We start from the raw sequence: 18,518 nt of genomic DNA, 5'->3' as shown, positions 1-18,518 counted from the left end.
AAGTAGACTAACTAAGATACATAATTCTGTAAATCGGTTTTTGATTTCGATGAACGATGTTGCCATGGTTACTAAAAATAGAAATTTCTGTGAAATACATTCAAAACGCTACTCCTCCTACAATTTTGGTCTGATTTCAAAATTACTTAGCACACAAGTAGTCTACACTAAGATACATAAGTCTGTATATCGGTTTTTTTATTTCGATGAACGGTGTTGCCATGGTTTTTTTTAAAAAGGAAATTTCTGTGAAATACTTTCAAAACGCTACTCCTCCTACAGTGTTGGTCTGATTTCAAAATGACATGGCACAAAAGTAGACTACACTAAGATACATATTTCTGTATATCGGTTTTTTATTTCGATGAATGGTGTTGCCATGGTTTCTAAAAATAGAAATTTCTGTGAAATACTTTTAAAAAGCTACTCCTCCTACAGTTTTGGTCTGATTTCAAAATAACTTGTCATACAAGTAGACTACACTACATAATTCTGTGTATCGGGTTTTGATTTCGATGAACGGTGTTGCCATGGTTACTAAAAATAGAAATTTCTGTGAAATACTTTCAAAATGCTACTCCTCCTACAGTTTTGGTCTGATTTTAAGGACATACGCAACGCACCTTACCTACTGATAATTTTTCGAGATATTCTTAATTTAAGATTATAGTGCCATCAGATGTTTGTAGACAAAAAATCAGCATGCGTTACTTGGGGTTTTGAAAAGATATCAATTGATGGAAATTCTTGTATAATTCAAAGAAAAATATACAAAAATTACTAAACATATATTCTAGATATTTTGTTTATCCAAACTTGTTTTAGAAGAAGTGTACAATAGCATATATAGACATTAAAATGTAGCACACAGTTCCTCTAAGTATTGGAACTCTTCAACTCCAGGGAAAAAGACAATAAAGTTCAAACTACGTTGCGTATGTCCTTAATATAGCGTGGTATGCAAGTAGACTACACTGAAAACATAATTGTCTTTATCATTTTTTATTCTGGTGAATGATGTTGCCATGGTAACTAAAATCGAAATTTCTGTAAAATTCTTTTGAAAGGCTATTCCTCCTACAGTTTTAGTCTGACTGCAACCTTGCCACATAAAAGAGACTAAATTAAGGTTCTTTTTTTTTTTTTATTTTATTGCTGATGCAAAGTTTCAAGTCCATGTGCTACTTTTCTCTTCCTTTGTTATAAGTACAAACCAGTAGAGCTACAGTCTCGACAGAGACTTCTGGTTTAAAAAAAAAAATATTTAAGTTACTTTTATTTCTTGTTCTTGTTTTCTATGGTAAAATTAATGCATTTGGAAAAATTACGAATTCTCTCTACATGAAAACAAATCATGTTCTTCTATGTTGGATATTTTCTCGGACATAAAACATGTATATTCCCTCTTTTGAAACCTTCAAATTTAATACAAACCTTAATCAGCATACGTTTGTATCCCATACCTGTATAATGATTAAAGTATTTTTACTGTACGAGATTTAAAGCACATATTTACACCAATTCAGCAACAACATTTAAATGCTTTTTAAACTGGAAAGGTAGTCATGCAACAGTGCACACTCTTCTATAGGATATCATATCCTGCACTCGGAGAATCATGGGAAGTTTGTCTGTGCAGGTATAGAATTGATTTGTTTGGTCAGGTATATTCTACTCTACGTAGAAACGACAATATGTAATTATCAGGATTTCATTAATTAACATATTCAGGTAGGTAATACACATATAAAACCTCTTTATCACCTTTAATTTGATAAAAATGGTGGAAAACCCAAAGGTAATTTGGAATACAAAGACAATCAATGAATCGAACGAACTAAACAATAGATCTGTGTTAGTGCAAATTTGAAATACAAAGTAATATCATTTGAGATTTTTTTAAAATTTTTATTCCAGTTCATTTATGAAATTTCATAAGATTGAATTTTTTTTCCGGTATCTTCATTTCAGTACTTGAATAACAGAAGTAAATCACGCGGTATTTCCTTTTAACATTGCAGTAGCAATGGAGGAAGCCAAGAGGCAAACAAAAACATCAAGGCAAGCATTTGTTCGAAAATAATCTTAAAATGTAACGCTGATGTAAGATAAAACATTGCAATAAAAAAAAAATTAACATTATAATATATAAGGAGAAAAAAAAATGGATATCATTTTTTTAGTGCGTGGTTTGTAAAGGTTATATGGTTGGTTAACTTTATCTTTTGTCGATGAGCAACACCCTGTAGAAGTAGCATAATATATGAAACAAATAGAGATTTATAAGCCAAGTTTCCTGGTTCAGAAAAAAATGCTTTTTTTCTTGACCGTAACATTTACATACACATCTATATTTGTTTCCACACTCTCACCCGTGATCGATTTTTATTAGTCAGCACGTTTAATGAACGTCATGATGAACGCCATACTCAATTTCTTTACATTTTATTTTTTAGTACAATTCTTTATGCATATCAACTTTTAATTTTTTAAGTACATAAGTCTCCGTATACAATACTTGCAGAATCAACTGTTTACCTAACGATGATCTATATATATTTTTAAAAAAGCAATATTATAAATACGTAGTTCCTTTTGTAAACACGAAGATGGTTATCATTTCCCTTTTGTTTGTAAAATTATCCCAATACTAGAATTTTTTTTAACCTCCTGTTTATGCTTGATGAGTTGACCGATGTTGATACAAATCTGTTATTATGGGGTGATATAGATTTGCCTTCACAGAATTATTACAAAATTTTGCTGTTAATCCTAAATAAATTATTGATGTAACCAGTAAATTTTAAATTGCTGTGTTATCTATAATGTAATTGTACTTGTATTACTTGTAAAATTCATATTTCAGTGATTTTTTTTGCATAACATTTTTTAATATTGAAGGAGATGAACCACGAAATTTGATTTATTTAAAAAATACTTTCAAAACAAATTAACAATCCAACTGGTTCCATAAACTAATTCCAAATCTTTCATTATTTAATTGCTCATCCTTCAGTTTAGAAAATTCTTAACGAAATTGTTTCTGGTTTCTTCTGGCAAAGAGAGAGAGAGAGAGAGAGAGAGAGAGAGAGAGAGAGAGAGAGAGGAATATATAAATAAGTAAAAATAAATAAAATAACTAGGAAATAAAATTAAATAAGATTAAATTTTTCACATTGATATTTTTAAAAATTTAGATTTTCATTGGTTTCAAGAATTCAAAGTTGAACAGAATTGAGAGAAACTATTCCAGCTATTAAACTACCAAGTCCTCTCCATGGTCATATGTTACAGTTATAAGTGTTAAAAGAAGTAATCGGCTTTGTTATTTTAAAAGCCATTTTTACGATACACCTTGTCAAAAAAGACTTTAAGCATCTTAACTTAGAAACATATCATAAAGAATTAAGTATTTTTCTTAATTTAAGTTAACCATTTATTGAAAAAAAGAATTAAAGTATTTTAAAAAATTGAAAAAAAAATGCACAGAAATCTTTAAAAAAGGTTAAATAAAAATTCAAAAGCATATTTCAGAATTCAAAATTTGGTAAATACCTTCCCTTTCTAACTAAAGATGGTCGATATGATCCGTCAATTACAAAAATGGAAGATGGATTGTATATATAAAACCAACAATAAAATAATTAAAATAGTGTAACAATATTTTGAACATCAAAGTTTTGTCACCAAAACACATTTAGTTGTAATATATAATTGCAGTTATTGCAGATGTATAAATCTTACGAAAAATACATTTAAAACTAAGTTATTTCTTCAGCTTAATTGGGCATATTACCAGCATAGCTTGTCTGTAAAATGAGAAAGGCGTGAAAACATTCATCTGTTTTACACATTTCATGTACATAATAGAGTCACTTGCAATAAGCCATTGTTGTGACAAACCTTTCCAGACTGATTCACAGCGATAAAATGATTATGCAGTATGAAGTATTTGATAACATACCAGTATCTAAACTAAAAGGAAGTAAACATTTTATGATGGTTGCATTTCTTTTTATATTCTAAATTTTATTGATGTCTTTTTATTGGTAGTATAAATCCTAAAGGGTTTTGTTTTATTGCAAAATGTTTGTAGTATGCCTGACTTGTTCTATTTTTGTTATACTGCACTATACAAGAAATTTCCAAGCCCAAGACGTGGGACAAGTTAGAGGCTATAATTGCTTTACGTTTTGTTGATTTTCTCTTTATATAACCTTCATAGATATAAATATAAGTATCCAAAAAAGTTACAGTAAAATCGTATTTATTACACATATTTCACTTACTACACATTATTGATACACGAGTCACCTTTGTCATTAATCTGTTTAGAATATCCAGATTAAGACCCTTATAATACCTATGCATTACGTACACACGTACTTAAAAAAAGATTCATGTGATCTTTGCATGACACACATATACATGTAATACTATTTTGATTAATCATAACTTTTTATGTGAAAAACTACAGTCGAATTTACGAAAAATAATTCATTGTTGCGCAATCGTGTGCCTTGATTGTATGACTCATGAAAATATGTTTGAGTAAAATAGGAGAAGATATAATAACAAACAGTGATTGATCTAAAAAAAAATCTTTAAGCAAAACAAATCCGTGACCCTGGTAAAAACATTACGTTCTTATTTAAAGGACCTATGTGCGACTTTTTAATGCCTATTTATGTTGCTGTACACCTTTTCATAAACAAAATAAGATAAAATGCATGTTTGGTAATTTTTGGTAAATTTTTCTTTAAATAAAACTAGGAATTTCTTTATTTGATATCTATCCAAAACCCCTTGTAAACTAATGAATGATGATTTTTGCTCTGAGAACATCTGGAGGGACTATGATTTTTAATTACATACATCCTTATGACCTTAGCCTGAGAGCAGGCCCACCATGCATTTGATTGTCAATGAGATTATCCACATTTAAACTTGTAACCCGTGGTTCTAGAATTTAATCCATTGAAAAGTCGAATAAACTTGAGATCAGCAGAGTGCAACGGGGTTATTCATTTGAACAAGTGTCAGAAACATGCTATTTTGAAATTAAAGGAATACGCGTCAAGGTCCATTGCGATACTGTTAATTCCAATGCCAGTTCCTTTAGAATTTATATTATCGATAAACAAGCCTAAATAAAATTTATAGCAAAAAAATAAAAACTACGCAACCATCATAAATTTTTTTATTTCCTTTCAGTTTAAAGACTGGTATGTTCACAAATAAGCTATCAACAGACATAATACAAGTGAAAATGGATCGAGTGTTTACAAGAAGGGTTCCTGGGGAAAATACTGCGATTGTACCTTTATTAAGTGATATGATACTCAACTTTCGCAAAAGCATCTGAATAAAAAAAAATGACGCACAAAATTAATTTTTCATTTTAGCCAAAGTTATTGCAATAAAAGATTTTGATGTTTCAAAATCGGCAACTCACACAACACTACTTAAACATAGAATCAATCAGTACCCTTAACATCGCCCGTTTTATTATATGTTTGTAGCATTCACATCTGGAATATAAAAGTATAGGTGATATTAAGACTCTTTCTTGATTTAATTTGATTTGTCATTTTCGATGGCTATCATTAATGTCAATAAATTTTTTCTTTGTCATTTTTTAAAATATTTGTGCAGTTACATATATCGAAACGCGTGAAACATATAAACAGCATTTTAATGTCCTAAACGTTTGCTGATATTGTTTGGATAACTGTTCAGTCAGGGATTCGATTTTTTCAGACAATAAATACAGGCTAAGGTTGTCAAAGTTTTAATTTATTTTAGTTAATGGAAAAATGGTTCCTACTCTCAATCAGAATCAAAAAAGCATATTACTTAAATTCTGAATTCTATATCTTAACAACTTAAAATTCAATTAAGATAGTTTAATTTTTATTTTATTTTAAAACCACGACAATACAGATATTATATAATTCTATATCTCAAGAACTTATTAAAAAATTCAATTTAGATAATATAAGTTCTATTTCATTTTTAAACCACGACAATAACAGATCCTATTTACATCGTTTTGTTTCCTTTATATTGCTAATATAAACATGTAAGTATTAAACAAAGATTTAATAAAGTTTCTTTCATTTTGTAAGTTCATTAGTATTAGGAACTAAGATTTTCACAGGAAGGTCTTTCTAGAAAGAAACATATGTATAGTATTGTCTTTTAGTATGAATATATATTAGCATGATATTTAAAAAAAAATGCATCGTAAATTTTCAATGAAAAAATACAGAGAGAAATTTTTCCTTGCAATCTAATGTGTTTCAAAAAAATTTCATTTCCATTTATTGTCTGATGCGTTGATATTGAAATAAACATTATCAGAAGCAAGAATATGTTAAAGCTGTTAAAATATCTCCACACAAAATCTCAACGAATGCTCTATTCAAATTATAATCTCCATATTGCATTTCATTAAGAACTGAACGATGACCTTTCTTTATTTGGAAAGCTTCTTTACAAATGCCTACCTGAAAATACATTATTTGAACTACTGGGTCGATCTATGAAAAGATTGATAAAATTTTATATTTAAAGTCCTTGAAGCGTTACTAAAATGAGTGAAAAAGAGGTGACGTCTTGTCCAAATAATGATAGGTCTGGTTCGTGGCATTCTTCATGGCCAAATTGTACGTTTGCACTAAATGTAGACTTCCTTAAACCTCAGTTTCAAAGCTAGTTAATGAAGATAATTGCTTAAACTTCCAATCTTTCTGATCTTGATTTTGTAAAGAAAAATATATCTTTAGATTAAACAGACTTTAAATCGTTTTCTCTCATTTTATCAAATATGCAATATGTGTGAAGTTGACTTAAAAATACCAACAGACAAAAGCTGCAACCAGTTAAAGAAACAAGTAAAAAAAAAAGCCAGAAAAAAAAACAACCAGCTGAATTCTCCCAACATTATCTTGGGCATATTGAAAGATGTGGCTAAGCTAAATTTTTACTAAAAGGACATTAGCATTCTAAATGAAAAGTAAGCGGTCTTTTACCTCACCCAGCTGTGTCTTTATATTGATTAGGATACATTGACACAACGCATGTCTGATATCGTGTTCGTACGTGTCCGTATTCTGACAATAAAAGACAAAGACATACATTTAAGAAATGAATTTAATTTTTTAGAATTCATGAGGACATGAACTACGACGCTTCACGCCGGCATATTTCATGAAGCGCGTTAGCGCTTCATGTACCTCATGAATTCTCAAAAATTAAATTCATATCTTATATTTACATTATTTTTCTGATGACTTGCCACATATTTTTGAAACAAAAAAGTTTGCACTATTTTTTGACTTCAATTATGCCACAATGGAAATATTCTTACTCATCCCACGGTAGTTCATGAGATCATGATCTTTTTACAGATTTGCAAAGAATCTTAAGGAAAATATTTGGAAATGTAAATATTACAAAATATTCACTTTTCACGTTAATATACATTCATGAAAATTTACAAGAAGCATGTATTTCAAATAGATATAAATCTTAATGAATATTAGTAAACATCAAATAAGTGTATCTAAAATTTGTAATTTTCCCAGATTTGCGTTTTTCACACCAAAGAGAGCTTCTCCCGTGATATGTATCCAAATCCTTCCTCCTCGACATCTAAACTTAAATCTGTGTAAACTACTACTTTTGTAATATTATGAGTTCTAAAAAATCTATACTTTTATATTGTCTGATAGAATATGTGCTACAAACTTTAATGAATATTTAATTGTTTTGCTAACCTTTTTGGAAAACATGAGATAGGCTGCATGATAACGTTACATACACTGCCCATTTCCTTTACAGAACTGTTCAAAATTTTCGGTAATTGTTTCCCAACCTCAATTGTAAAGATATTAATATGAGATGACTTTCTTTTTTAACGAGTTATTAACACAATTGTCATTTCCAACATGTATACATGTTTCGAGTAGATAATGTTTTGATTGAAAGTCGGGTCTGCTGTAAAGTCAGATTGGGGAAGGGGGTCATCCATTTGCCATTTTCATAAATGTTCTGCATGGACAATCTTTGTTTTCATGTATTTACAGATTATGCCTGTATTTCGCGTATTTGCACATAGTCTGTCGTCGTTAGTAACAGATCCATAGGACACCATCTTGTTCATCATTTGTAAAACTAATTGATAAAGAACGTCTAAAATATTTCTGCAATGAATAAAGAATCTCAAGTAAAAGTATAATATCATTTAAATCTATAGTCCATACTGTTTTATATACATGATTAACAATTCAAAGTGCATGTATGTATATCCAAGTACATGTTACTATATATACATGTATAATACAGCTGAAAAGCATCCACAATTCATACCCTGCATTTATTACTGGGCAAATTTAAATCCTGTATAGCCACTGGTCCTCGTGCTATTAATTAAGATATACAAAAAAAGACGTATGTTTTGATCAACAACTTAAAATTCTTTTCAGAGCTCCACAAATGGAACTTTCCGTGCGAGTCTTCGTAGTATTCTTCATATCAACTGGATTTTTCTTCCTCTTGTTTGAAATGTTTTCGTCTTCAGAAGTTATGCATGTGCAACCTGTCAATAATAAAGGATCTTCCGATTCAGCGAAACAAACAATGGACGAAATACCTACTGTTATTCAGAACAATTACAACTCGTCCCAGAAAAACAAAAGGGGCGAATTACCTACTGTTATACAGAAAAATTACAACTCGTCCCAGGAAAACAAAAAAGAATACAGAATATTGTGGTACAATATACCATTTTATCTAGTGGATAGTTTTAATTATGCAAATTCTAAAAAATGTAAGAAGCATCCTAATTGCTTGTTTACAAAGAATTCAAGAGATCTACAGAAAAGTGACGTTGTATTGTTTACACATTCTACCATGGGAGGTAACCCGCCTCCTAAGAAACCCAATCAAATGTGGATATTTAACACAATGGAGAACACAGCATTCATGTCGAAACCCTCAAAAAGCTATGAAGCTAAATTAGATTGGTTAATGTCATACCGGAGGAAATCAGATATATACAGGCCTTATGGGACCTTGATAAGACGGACTAAACCTTTAGAAAAGGATTATTCGGAAGTGTTTAAGAAGAAGAAGAAACTGGGTGTCTGGATGTCTGGGCATTGTCCTGTGCCATCTAATCGAAGAAATCACATAAAAGAACTGAAAAAGTATATAGAAATCGATATGTTTGGGACGTGTGGAAATGGCGAATGCTTAATTCGAACACCATTTATAACAGAGTGTTTGCGAAACTTTTCTCGGGACTACAAATTTTACTTTTCTTATGAAAATAATATTTGTGAAGACTATACCACTGAGAAAACTTACAACATGTATTTGGAAAATCTAAATATGGTGCCTATTATAAATGGCCCATCATCGGCGCCCGAGTATTTACCTAAAGGTTCGTTTATAAGTGCTTTGGATTTTCCGTCGCCTAAGGCCTTGGCAGAGAAAATCAAAGAAATAGCCTCCAATGAAGCTTTGTTTACGCAGTACCTAAAAGAAAAAGACAAGTATTATGAAATTGGTATTCATGAGGTGTTTCTAAATTCCATGTGCCAGATATGTGACATTTTGGATAAAACAAATGGAAAACCTGAGCGACCCAAAGGAACCATTATGCAGCGCTATTTTTCTCATGGCGAATGCTGATTTGTGCTCACGAAATAAATGACATGAAAAATTCAAAAAAAGTCCTATTTGCTGAATTTTATTAGTTCACTTGCCTTTGCTTTGCAAAATTTTTAAACTTCTTTTGATAAAGGGAGGAACAAGGTGGCCCGAATGAACATTAGTGAAATTATTTTGTTTGTTATATCAACTAGTGAAAGAAGGCTCAAATTATTTCACAACCCATTTAAACAGGGATTCTTAAGTAACAAAAGGATTATCCTCTATCTAGGAATTACAGCAACTAACCAACCAGCACGTGCTCTTTATTATAACATCTTAATGAATACGAATAAAGAAATTGCACTTTTATAAGTTCAGGATAGGTGAACGTCCTCATACCATAGTTGAAAAAAAAAATGATCGTTTAGGTTTTTTTTTTTTTTTTTTTTTTTTTTTTTTTTAAAGTGCTATCCTAAGTTTATCTACGTACGCATTAAAATGAAAATGGGGTACAATTTTTGTTTATTCTCTGTAAAACTAAAATTTTACTAATTCATGGATTTATCTCCGGTATTGTAATGTTCATGTATGTTTCTATCGCTATATTTTAATTTAATTTTGTATTCATCAAGTACGTCTAGTATTTATGATTTTTGAAAAATAAAGTTTGTAGAAAATTTACCAAATATCGCCTCTATTAAGTTTTTTTCCCCACAATTTCTTTCACCGAATTTAACAGGGCTTTAAATTTTTGAGGTTTATTTTGATAATGCTAGGTAATAAATTCCATATTCCATCATCTAAAACAAATTATTCGTCCTTTGAAACAGAGCAGCAGTTTATTTTTTCCTTCTTTCTGAAATCATACTGGTTCCAGCTTGGATCTAAATAACATACTGCAATCAGCCTTTGCAAGTAGGCAGGCAGTTCACGACATTGCCTAAATGTGAAAGGTAAAGATAACGAACGGTGATCGATCTCAAAAAATCTACAATCAGTACAAATCCGTGAACAGGGTATGATGCATGGACCCCAGGAAATTCCATAGGTTGGTATCAGGTAACAGACGACCAGTCATTCCCGCCGTGAACCCTTTGTATTGCTCAGGTTGACTGAACATTCAAATTCATTGGCAAATTTAGAATTAAAATCAAAGGCCTAAACAACGTGCATGTCGCTTCAGTGATCCCAGTCCATTTCAACAAGCACGTCTCCGAACCGCTTCAATGATTACAGTCTTCTGATGCATGATTATCTGAAAAAATAAGTTGGACGGGTGCATATGCCCCCAACACGTACTTGGACGTGTTGAAACCAGATCAGAAAATCACTTAAATGCAATATTTTTTTTTTATAAGAAAGACTGTCTGAATGAAATATGGACGAGTGTAATATGAGTCTGACAAGAATATTTAAAGCTGAACATGACTAGGAAATAAGCATACGCCATATTTGATTTCCTTTCTCCTATATCAGCACTAATCTATAAAAAAAAAAAACCAAACAAACTTCGCATTCGTTACACCTAATTGATTTTACCTGTTCGCTGCTGCGTGTAGTATATGTATTTCTTACATTATCATTTTTGTTTACGTCTTATTTCATGGTACGTGCATTTGTGTTTATCATATCTCCTATTTGAAAAGCGGGGGGTGTATGTAGTGGGGGTGCCCGTCCGTCCGTCTGTCTGTACGTCCGTCCGTTAGGCTTTTGGGTACACATCTCTTATCCACAACTTCTCTTATACCACTGAATAAAATTTAATGAGACTTTCACAGAATCTTTGTTACATAGTGCCATTGTGTACCTCCTTTTTTACTTTTTGATCAGACACATATTTCGAGTTTCCAATAGTAAAACACAGACATTGCCATTCTTTCTATAATATTGAGAGGTACCCATCTCTTATCCGCAACTCCTCCTATACCACTGAATAAAATCTGATATAAAGTCATTTTGCACCTCCTATTTTACGTTTTTTGTCGGACACTTGTTCGGGTCTCCCATAGCAAAACATGGACTTTGCCATTATAAACACATGGGAGGCGGGGGTAACATTTTGTGAGCTGAGTTCTCACAGTACCTCTAGTTTACTTTGTAATGCATTGACCTGTGCAGTAAATGTCGAATATCTTTGGTAATTTTTTTCCTGACGTGGCAGAGGTATACAGATATATTTTTTTGTCTAGCTCACCCACATATATCACAATGACAATGAAGGAGACATATGTTCAGGTAAAGTCTCTACAGCAAAATACACTGAACCGTGAACAAAGCTGACGCTTATATAGGGGCTGGAGAAGGACAGCTAAAGAAGACATATATGGCAGAAAAAGATAATTTTCTTCCTTTTAGGAATCTTTTTCAGCTTTAAGAATTCATGTGAGCGTAGAAATCATTTTATATGACAAAATTAGACATGCTTTGGAGGCTGAGCATGACTACAAGAGAGGTGCATTTCTTCAGGAAAGTTTTATAATTTATAAAGGATTGTTGCTATGCATGTTTTAAAGGTTTTTTTTGCTTTTAATCAATACGCAAAAACTACCGTGTAGCTTTATGTCAGTCATAGACCTGGGGTCAGGTTACGGTCAGGACAAGGTTTCACGTTTCATTATTAATAGGTATATAATACAATTCCTCACAATAAGAACTGTAGCAGACAGTATAAAGGGTATGATGTGTAAACTTAATATCAAGTATCAATAAAGTACATATCAAACAGGTCCATATAGAAATCCATGTCAGTGGGCGGGGCACAACCTAGCAAATTAGATAATTCCTTGACAAGCAAGCAAGAGTAAATAAAGAAAGGTATGGCGTGTGAAACGTTGCATTATTATACTTTTTTGTTATTTTTATTCAAAGAATTTATTATTCTTCTTCTAAAACATATTCCTATTCGATAAAATGTTATTCCTATTCAATAAGTTGTTATTCCTATTCAATAAGTTGTTATTCCCATTCGATAAAATGTGATTCCTATTCTATAAGTTGTTATTTCTGTTCGATAATCTGTCATTTATATTCGATAAATTGTTATTCCTTTTGGAAGAAACATCATTTCTATTTCAAAATATATCATTCATATTCGATAACATGTGTTTCCTATTCGATAATTTTGTCATTCAGGACTGTTTGATAATTTTGTCATTATTATTCGACAATTATGTGATTTATATGCAATAAACTTCTTTTCCTAATCGAAAACATATCTATTCTTATTCGAAAATATACGGTTCCTGTTCGATAAACTTGTTAAGAATATCGATTAGGAATTGTTTGTTTTCGGATAGGAATGATATCTTTTTCAATAGGAATAACATATTTATCATTTAATTATCGAATAAGAATGACAAAACTATCGAATAGGAATGACAGAATTATCGAATTGGAATCACATGTTTTCGAATGAGAATAACAACTTAACGAATAGGAATGATAAATTATCGAATATAAATAACATTTTTCGCGTAAGAATAACAACTTATCGAATAGAAATAACATTTTATGGAAGAGGAATGATATGTTTTAGAACAAGAATAGCAAAATTTTTGAATAAGAATAACAAAAAAGTACAATAATGCAACGCTTTACACGCTATAGATAGGCATTACTATTGAGGGGGCAGAAAAGTAAGTTAGCTTCATTTCGTATTGTAAAGTATATACTGGCAAAATTATTTGGGGACACGCCTCTCAACCCGGTTCTTACTAGCCTGTTAAAATTAAACTTCATGTATCGAATTTTAGTCAGAAAATACAGATTGTAGTTGGTATCTTGATTTCATGTCCGAGAACTTTTCTGTTGAACTGTGGGTTGAATGGGATGTATCCCATAAAAATAAATATTAATGTAAGGATCAATATCCCAGTCGTGTTCTCCTCGGGATAAAAAGTGGTGTGGGAGTAGAGATTTCATTTAATATAGCTGTGATAAATTATCATATGTGAATAAATAAAGGGGAATAACTTCTCTCAAAGTAGAGTATTAATTTCCCTACATCATCAATGAAGCAAAGTATTTTGAGTGCACGGGCAATTATTAAGCAATTGTCATATAATACTAATGTCAAACCATATCAATCTGAATTTATAAAAATACTTTGTAAGAACAAAAAAGGATCCAGAAATATTTATGATTACTTAATGTCAAAAATACAGCACAAACCAGTTTGTGAAAACAAATGGGCTACTGATTTAAACTTAGAGTCAAATTTCAACTGGAAACATGTTTATGCAAACTTTAAATTGATAACAAAAGACTCAGGACTTATGTGGTTTAATTATAGAATTATTCACAGAATATTAGGTACTAATAAGTATTTATATTTGTCTAAAATTAAAAATTCACCACTTTGTTCAATATGTAAATTTGAACCAGAATCAATTAAGCATATATTATTTCTAATGTCCACAGGTTTCTATGATTTGGCTAGAATTGTCAGATTGGATTTTTCAAAAGTCTGGTAAAAGAATTGAATTTGATGTGAAAACTGTTATTTTTGGTTATCTGGAAAAAGATCACATGGTAATAAATTTGTTAATCCTGTTGGTGAAGAAATACTTATTTCAACAATCAAGTAAAAACAATAAAAAATATTTACATTTTATAAAAATAGATGGTCCAAGTGGAAATGTCTTTTTAATGTGTCTAATAGTAACTCTTAATATTATGAATGATTATGTATTGTATATCGGGTATTTATGTTTTTGTGTGTGTGTGTGTATAATTATGTATATATATATATATATATATATATATATATATATATATATATATATATATATATATATATATATATATATATATATATATATATTTACATTTCCAATGTCTTTGTCCGAGATAAAATTACAAAATGTAAAAATACTTTATTTCTACATAAATCTACTGGTTCATCGATAGGTGCGGTTAAAAAAAAATCACGTGCGGGGCGGGACAAATAGAGACAGAAGCGGGGCTATTAGCACGGGAATTTGCAGAATCAGGAGCATGTAAATATAAGGAATAACTGTCAGATTTTTTGGATTCATGACGATGATCAATCGATTGGCTTGCGTGATAATTTTATGCATAAACGCCTTCGGCGTTTATGCAAATTATCACGCAAGCCACTCGATTGATCACATCATGAATCCAAAAAATTAGACAGTTATTCCTTAAATATATATATATATATATATATATATATATATATATATATATATATATATATATATATATATATATATATATATATATATATATATATATATATATATATATATATATATATATATATATATATATATATATGTATGTATGTATGTATGTATGTATGTATGTATGTATATGTATCTGTCCAACAAGTATGAGAGTGGGAGAGAGAGGTGTATATGTTTTGCAATTACATAAATAAATAAAAAAAATAAAATTAAAAAAAAATCAATGGAGGTTTTCCCTACCCTACAAGCAGAACGCCTGAACCAGTGGCATGAATAATATTATTTAAAAAATAAAATGATGATAATAAAAAAAAAATACAATTCTTCGATACAATGATGATTTGGTTTGCCTGCTAAATGCCAAGAAGCAGACAAGATTTTCAAAACAAAATTAGTAATTAATAAATAAATAAATGTCACACTTTTAGAGAAAGCAACCTTATCATCATAACTATATACTTTGGTTGTTCTGCTTAATTCTCATGAGCAGTTCAAAGAAATAATGCATTTCCACTATATGACCAATAGAGCACTAACAACAGAACCAAGGGGTCATGAATTTCACAATTTAGGTAGAGGCATCATGTTCATTATCACTACAGTCATGTACTTGGTCTGCCTGCTAGATTCCCAGGAGCAAAGAACGCTTTCAAAGAAATTATGCATTTTCACTGTACGATCAATAGAGCCCCTAACAACCTAACACCAGAACCCCTGCCCCAGGGGGCTTTGAATTTCAAAATTTAGGTAGAAGCTCATTGCAATCATGTACAGTACTTAGTTGGTCTGCTAAATATTCAAGGGATTTTTTTCCCATAGAATTGATGCTTTTCACTATTTTCAATAGGACCCAACCCTAACAAAAGATCTTCTGACACAGACCATTAATTTAACAATTTAAGAAGTTCCTTTCCTCATCATAACCTTACACTTTACATGGTTTGCCTGCAAAATATAAATGGGGAGAAGAAGATTTTATAAGAATTTATGCATTTTCATGATATGACCAATACATTCCCATCCCCATCCTAACTCCGAAACCCCTTATCCAGGGGCCATGAATGTCACAATTTGAGAAAAGGCTCAATGCTTATTACAATGATGAAAACAGTTTGGCTGCTTGGTGTCCAGAAGTAAAAAAGAACATTTTTGAAGATTACATTAATTTTGGGGGTTTTGACCTCAGCCCTTAGGCCCCACCCTTTTCATTGTAGACAATTATCAGAATGAACAAAATAAAGTCATTATTTTTCAGAGATATTACGTGAGCCTTGTGAATGTTCACTTTACTGTCTAACAAAAATAGTTTAGAAGAACGCTTTTTATCATCTTTCTATGAAATTCACAGTCGTTAAAATTGTCGAGTAAAAAGCGTGTCACGATTGTTTTCAGGATAATCAAAATTTATAAATAATACCACTATATTAGCGCAATATACCAGTACCAAATTAATATTTAAGTTTTATGGACTCTTAAAGGGACAGTACTGCGCATCTCATCAAAAAACGACTAAATAAAATTTCCCGATTGTGTTTGGAACTTTTTTACTACTCATCAATGTATAAACTTTTAGAAAATTATCAGGTTTCATAATTAAGTGATTTTGAATATATCATAGCAACTGACAGACCTCAATTAAATGCATTATCTTGTGAAAATCGGAGAAAGGTTGAAGTTACAATTCTATCCAACAAGTTAAGCAAGATGTAAACCGTAAGAAATGCAATGATTATGGCTCAATTAAAATAAGGTCTCTGAACAAAGGAGGGCTGTTCAAACCAATTGTGCACCTCGTACAAGGCACATTTATCCAAAAGAGGACAAACCTGAAAAGTTATATTATTCAAGAAGTAAACAAGTAGATTTTATACATTTGTAAATTTCTGTGGCCTTAAAGGAAAGTCAGTTCATTTAGTTACATATCCTTTGATCTTTAGGAGAAAAAAATATCTTACTGATTATTGACTACAAAAATTGAATTTGAAAATCTAGGCCACAAGTAGTATTTATTTGAAATTTGGGCTTCTTCAAATGTGTTCCCATGCAATATTATGAACCCAAAACAAATTGTACACTTTTTATGCTCTGCTTGTACCAGTGACTTTAAACTTGCGTCAAGGAAAAGGCACCGCCCTAATCATGGACACCTTGTTCTTAAGTATGACCTTTACAAGTTTCATTTGCAGAATAATGGGCAAGATATTATATCTTAGAAATCCATTTCCATAAAATACATGTATTTAACTGAACATTAATATGACAGTATCTATGAGTTACATTCATTGATGTATACTACCTCTTTGCAGAAAAAACTTCTTGTATTCTTGCATTCACCATCCATTGCAGACTTAACTGAATTTATAATCAGATGGCTTAAATCTTCTATAAACAACCTTGCTTTAATTAAGGTATGGACTGAATGCCATCCTTAAGTCCTACCACTTTGTCTCCGTGCAAATAACCTTGAATCATGACATCCTCTTAGTCATTTGCTACTCATATGCCAAATTATGAAGCACTGGATGAAATCCCGCGGGGACTTGAATTTATACCACAACTGACAGAAAAATACCAAGAATATATATTGTAGTTTCTACTGACAACCTACAGGCTTATAGCAGGAGGAAACACTTTGTTCAAAATCCCGCATTTAGCTTTGGAGCTGAAGTAGATGTACGTCACCACCCCATCCCCCTTTTTAAAAACTTGAAAAATAACAATTTCAGTAATTGGCGTTTATTGTGAAACATGTTATACTATGTTTGGATATTGTACTTCAGGTGCTCTTTTTCATTTCCGTCAAGGATAAAAGCATCGAATATGAACATTTTAATGATTTTTTTGTAAACGTTACCTTTTAACGCCTTATGAATAGGTCGAATATTTGATACAAACACTGTATTCAGGAAAAAAATTGTATTTGAACAATACCTTATTCATGAATTTTCTCTTTTCATGTAGGCAAATTTATTACGAAGTACAAATTTACTATGCTCTCAGTGAAGAATATACAAATTTTACTGATAGATTTATTAGGAAAACCTATTATAATAGTCTTTCGATATATAAATATATTCACAACTTATAGTGTTGTCAATGATTTACCATTATTTCAATTACCATTCCCACAAAAGCTTTTTTTAATGTTCATGCAGCTACAATCACCTCATTTTTTTCTTTTTAACATCGGGCTCGATGCTATATGATGTTTTAGAAGTTTCCATAAATATTAAGATCGGTGAGTGACGAAAATAATTTGCACATTTCCCTTTTTAATCGGTTATCACAACTTATTTCCTTTATATCATTTAAATCAAGTTTTTATTGAATAATACAATGATGACGTTTTATGAAATAAATAAACGATTGCTTGTTGTCAGTTTCATTAGAAATTGCCAGTAACTTAGATCCACCAACCGGAACCGCCACAGTACTCACGTTTTTGCTATTTCATGGCTGTTTATAGAAAATGAAAGAAGACTTTTAATTTAATCTACGATACTTACTATGCGAATGAAATCTGAATATAGTTTACGGACATCATCTTATATCTAGTGTATTCACAGAGGAGTTAGTAAGAACTCTGGTGCACACGTTTCGGAGTTTATTTGCAAAATTTATTAATTTATAAGTATAGATTCATGTTATATA

At 30.8% G+C, this 18,518-nt stretch overlaps 1 protein-coding gene across 1 annotated transcript in view; it reads left to right on the top strand.

Annotated features, from left to right (window-relative positions):
• The window catches only part of LOC133194758 (4-galactosyl-N-acetylglucosaminide 3-alpha-L-fucosyltransferase 9-like), a 124,963-nt gene extending 115,249 nt beyond the window's left edge, over positions 1 to 9,714 (top strand). Inside the window, exon 2 of the mRNA XM_061330664.1 lies at positions 8,490 to 9,714. Coding sequence (XP_061186648.1) covers positions 8,500 to 9,699 — 1,200 coding nt within the window. The 5' untranslated portion in view covers positions 8,490 to 8,499 and the 3' untranslated portion in view covers positions 9,700 to 9,714. The remainder of the gene's footprint in view (positions 1 to 8,489) is intronic.
• The last annotated feature ends 8,804 nt before the right edge of the window (positions 9,715 to 18,518 follow it).

Source organism: Saccostrea echinata, unplaced genomic scaffold, assembly GCF_033153115.1.
Source record: "Saccostrea echinata isolate AGI-Se365-2 ecotype Australia unplaced genomic scaffold, CSIRO_AGI_Sech_v1 ptg000029l, whole genome shotgun sequence".
NCBI lineage: Eukaryota > Metazoa > Mollusca > Bivalvia > Ostreida > Ostreidae > Saccostrea > Saccostrea echinata.
Note: the sequence above shows the minus strand (reverse complement) of the source record. Positions and strands in the feature narration are given on the sequence as shown.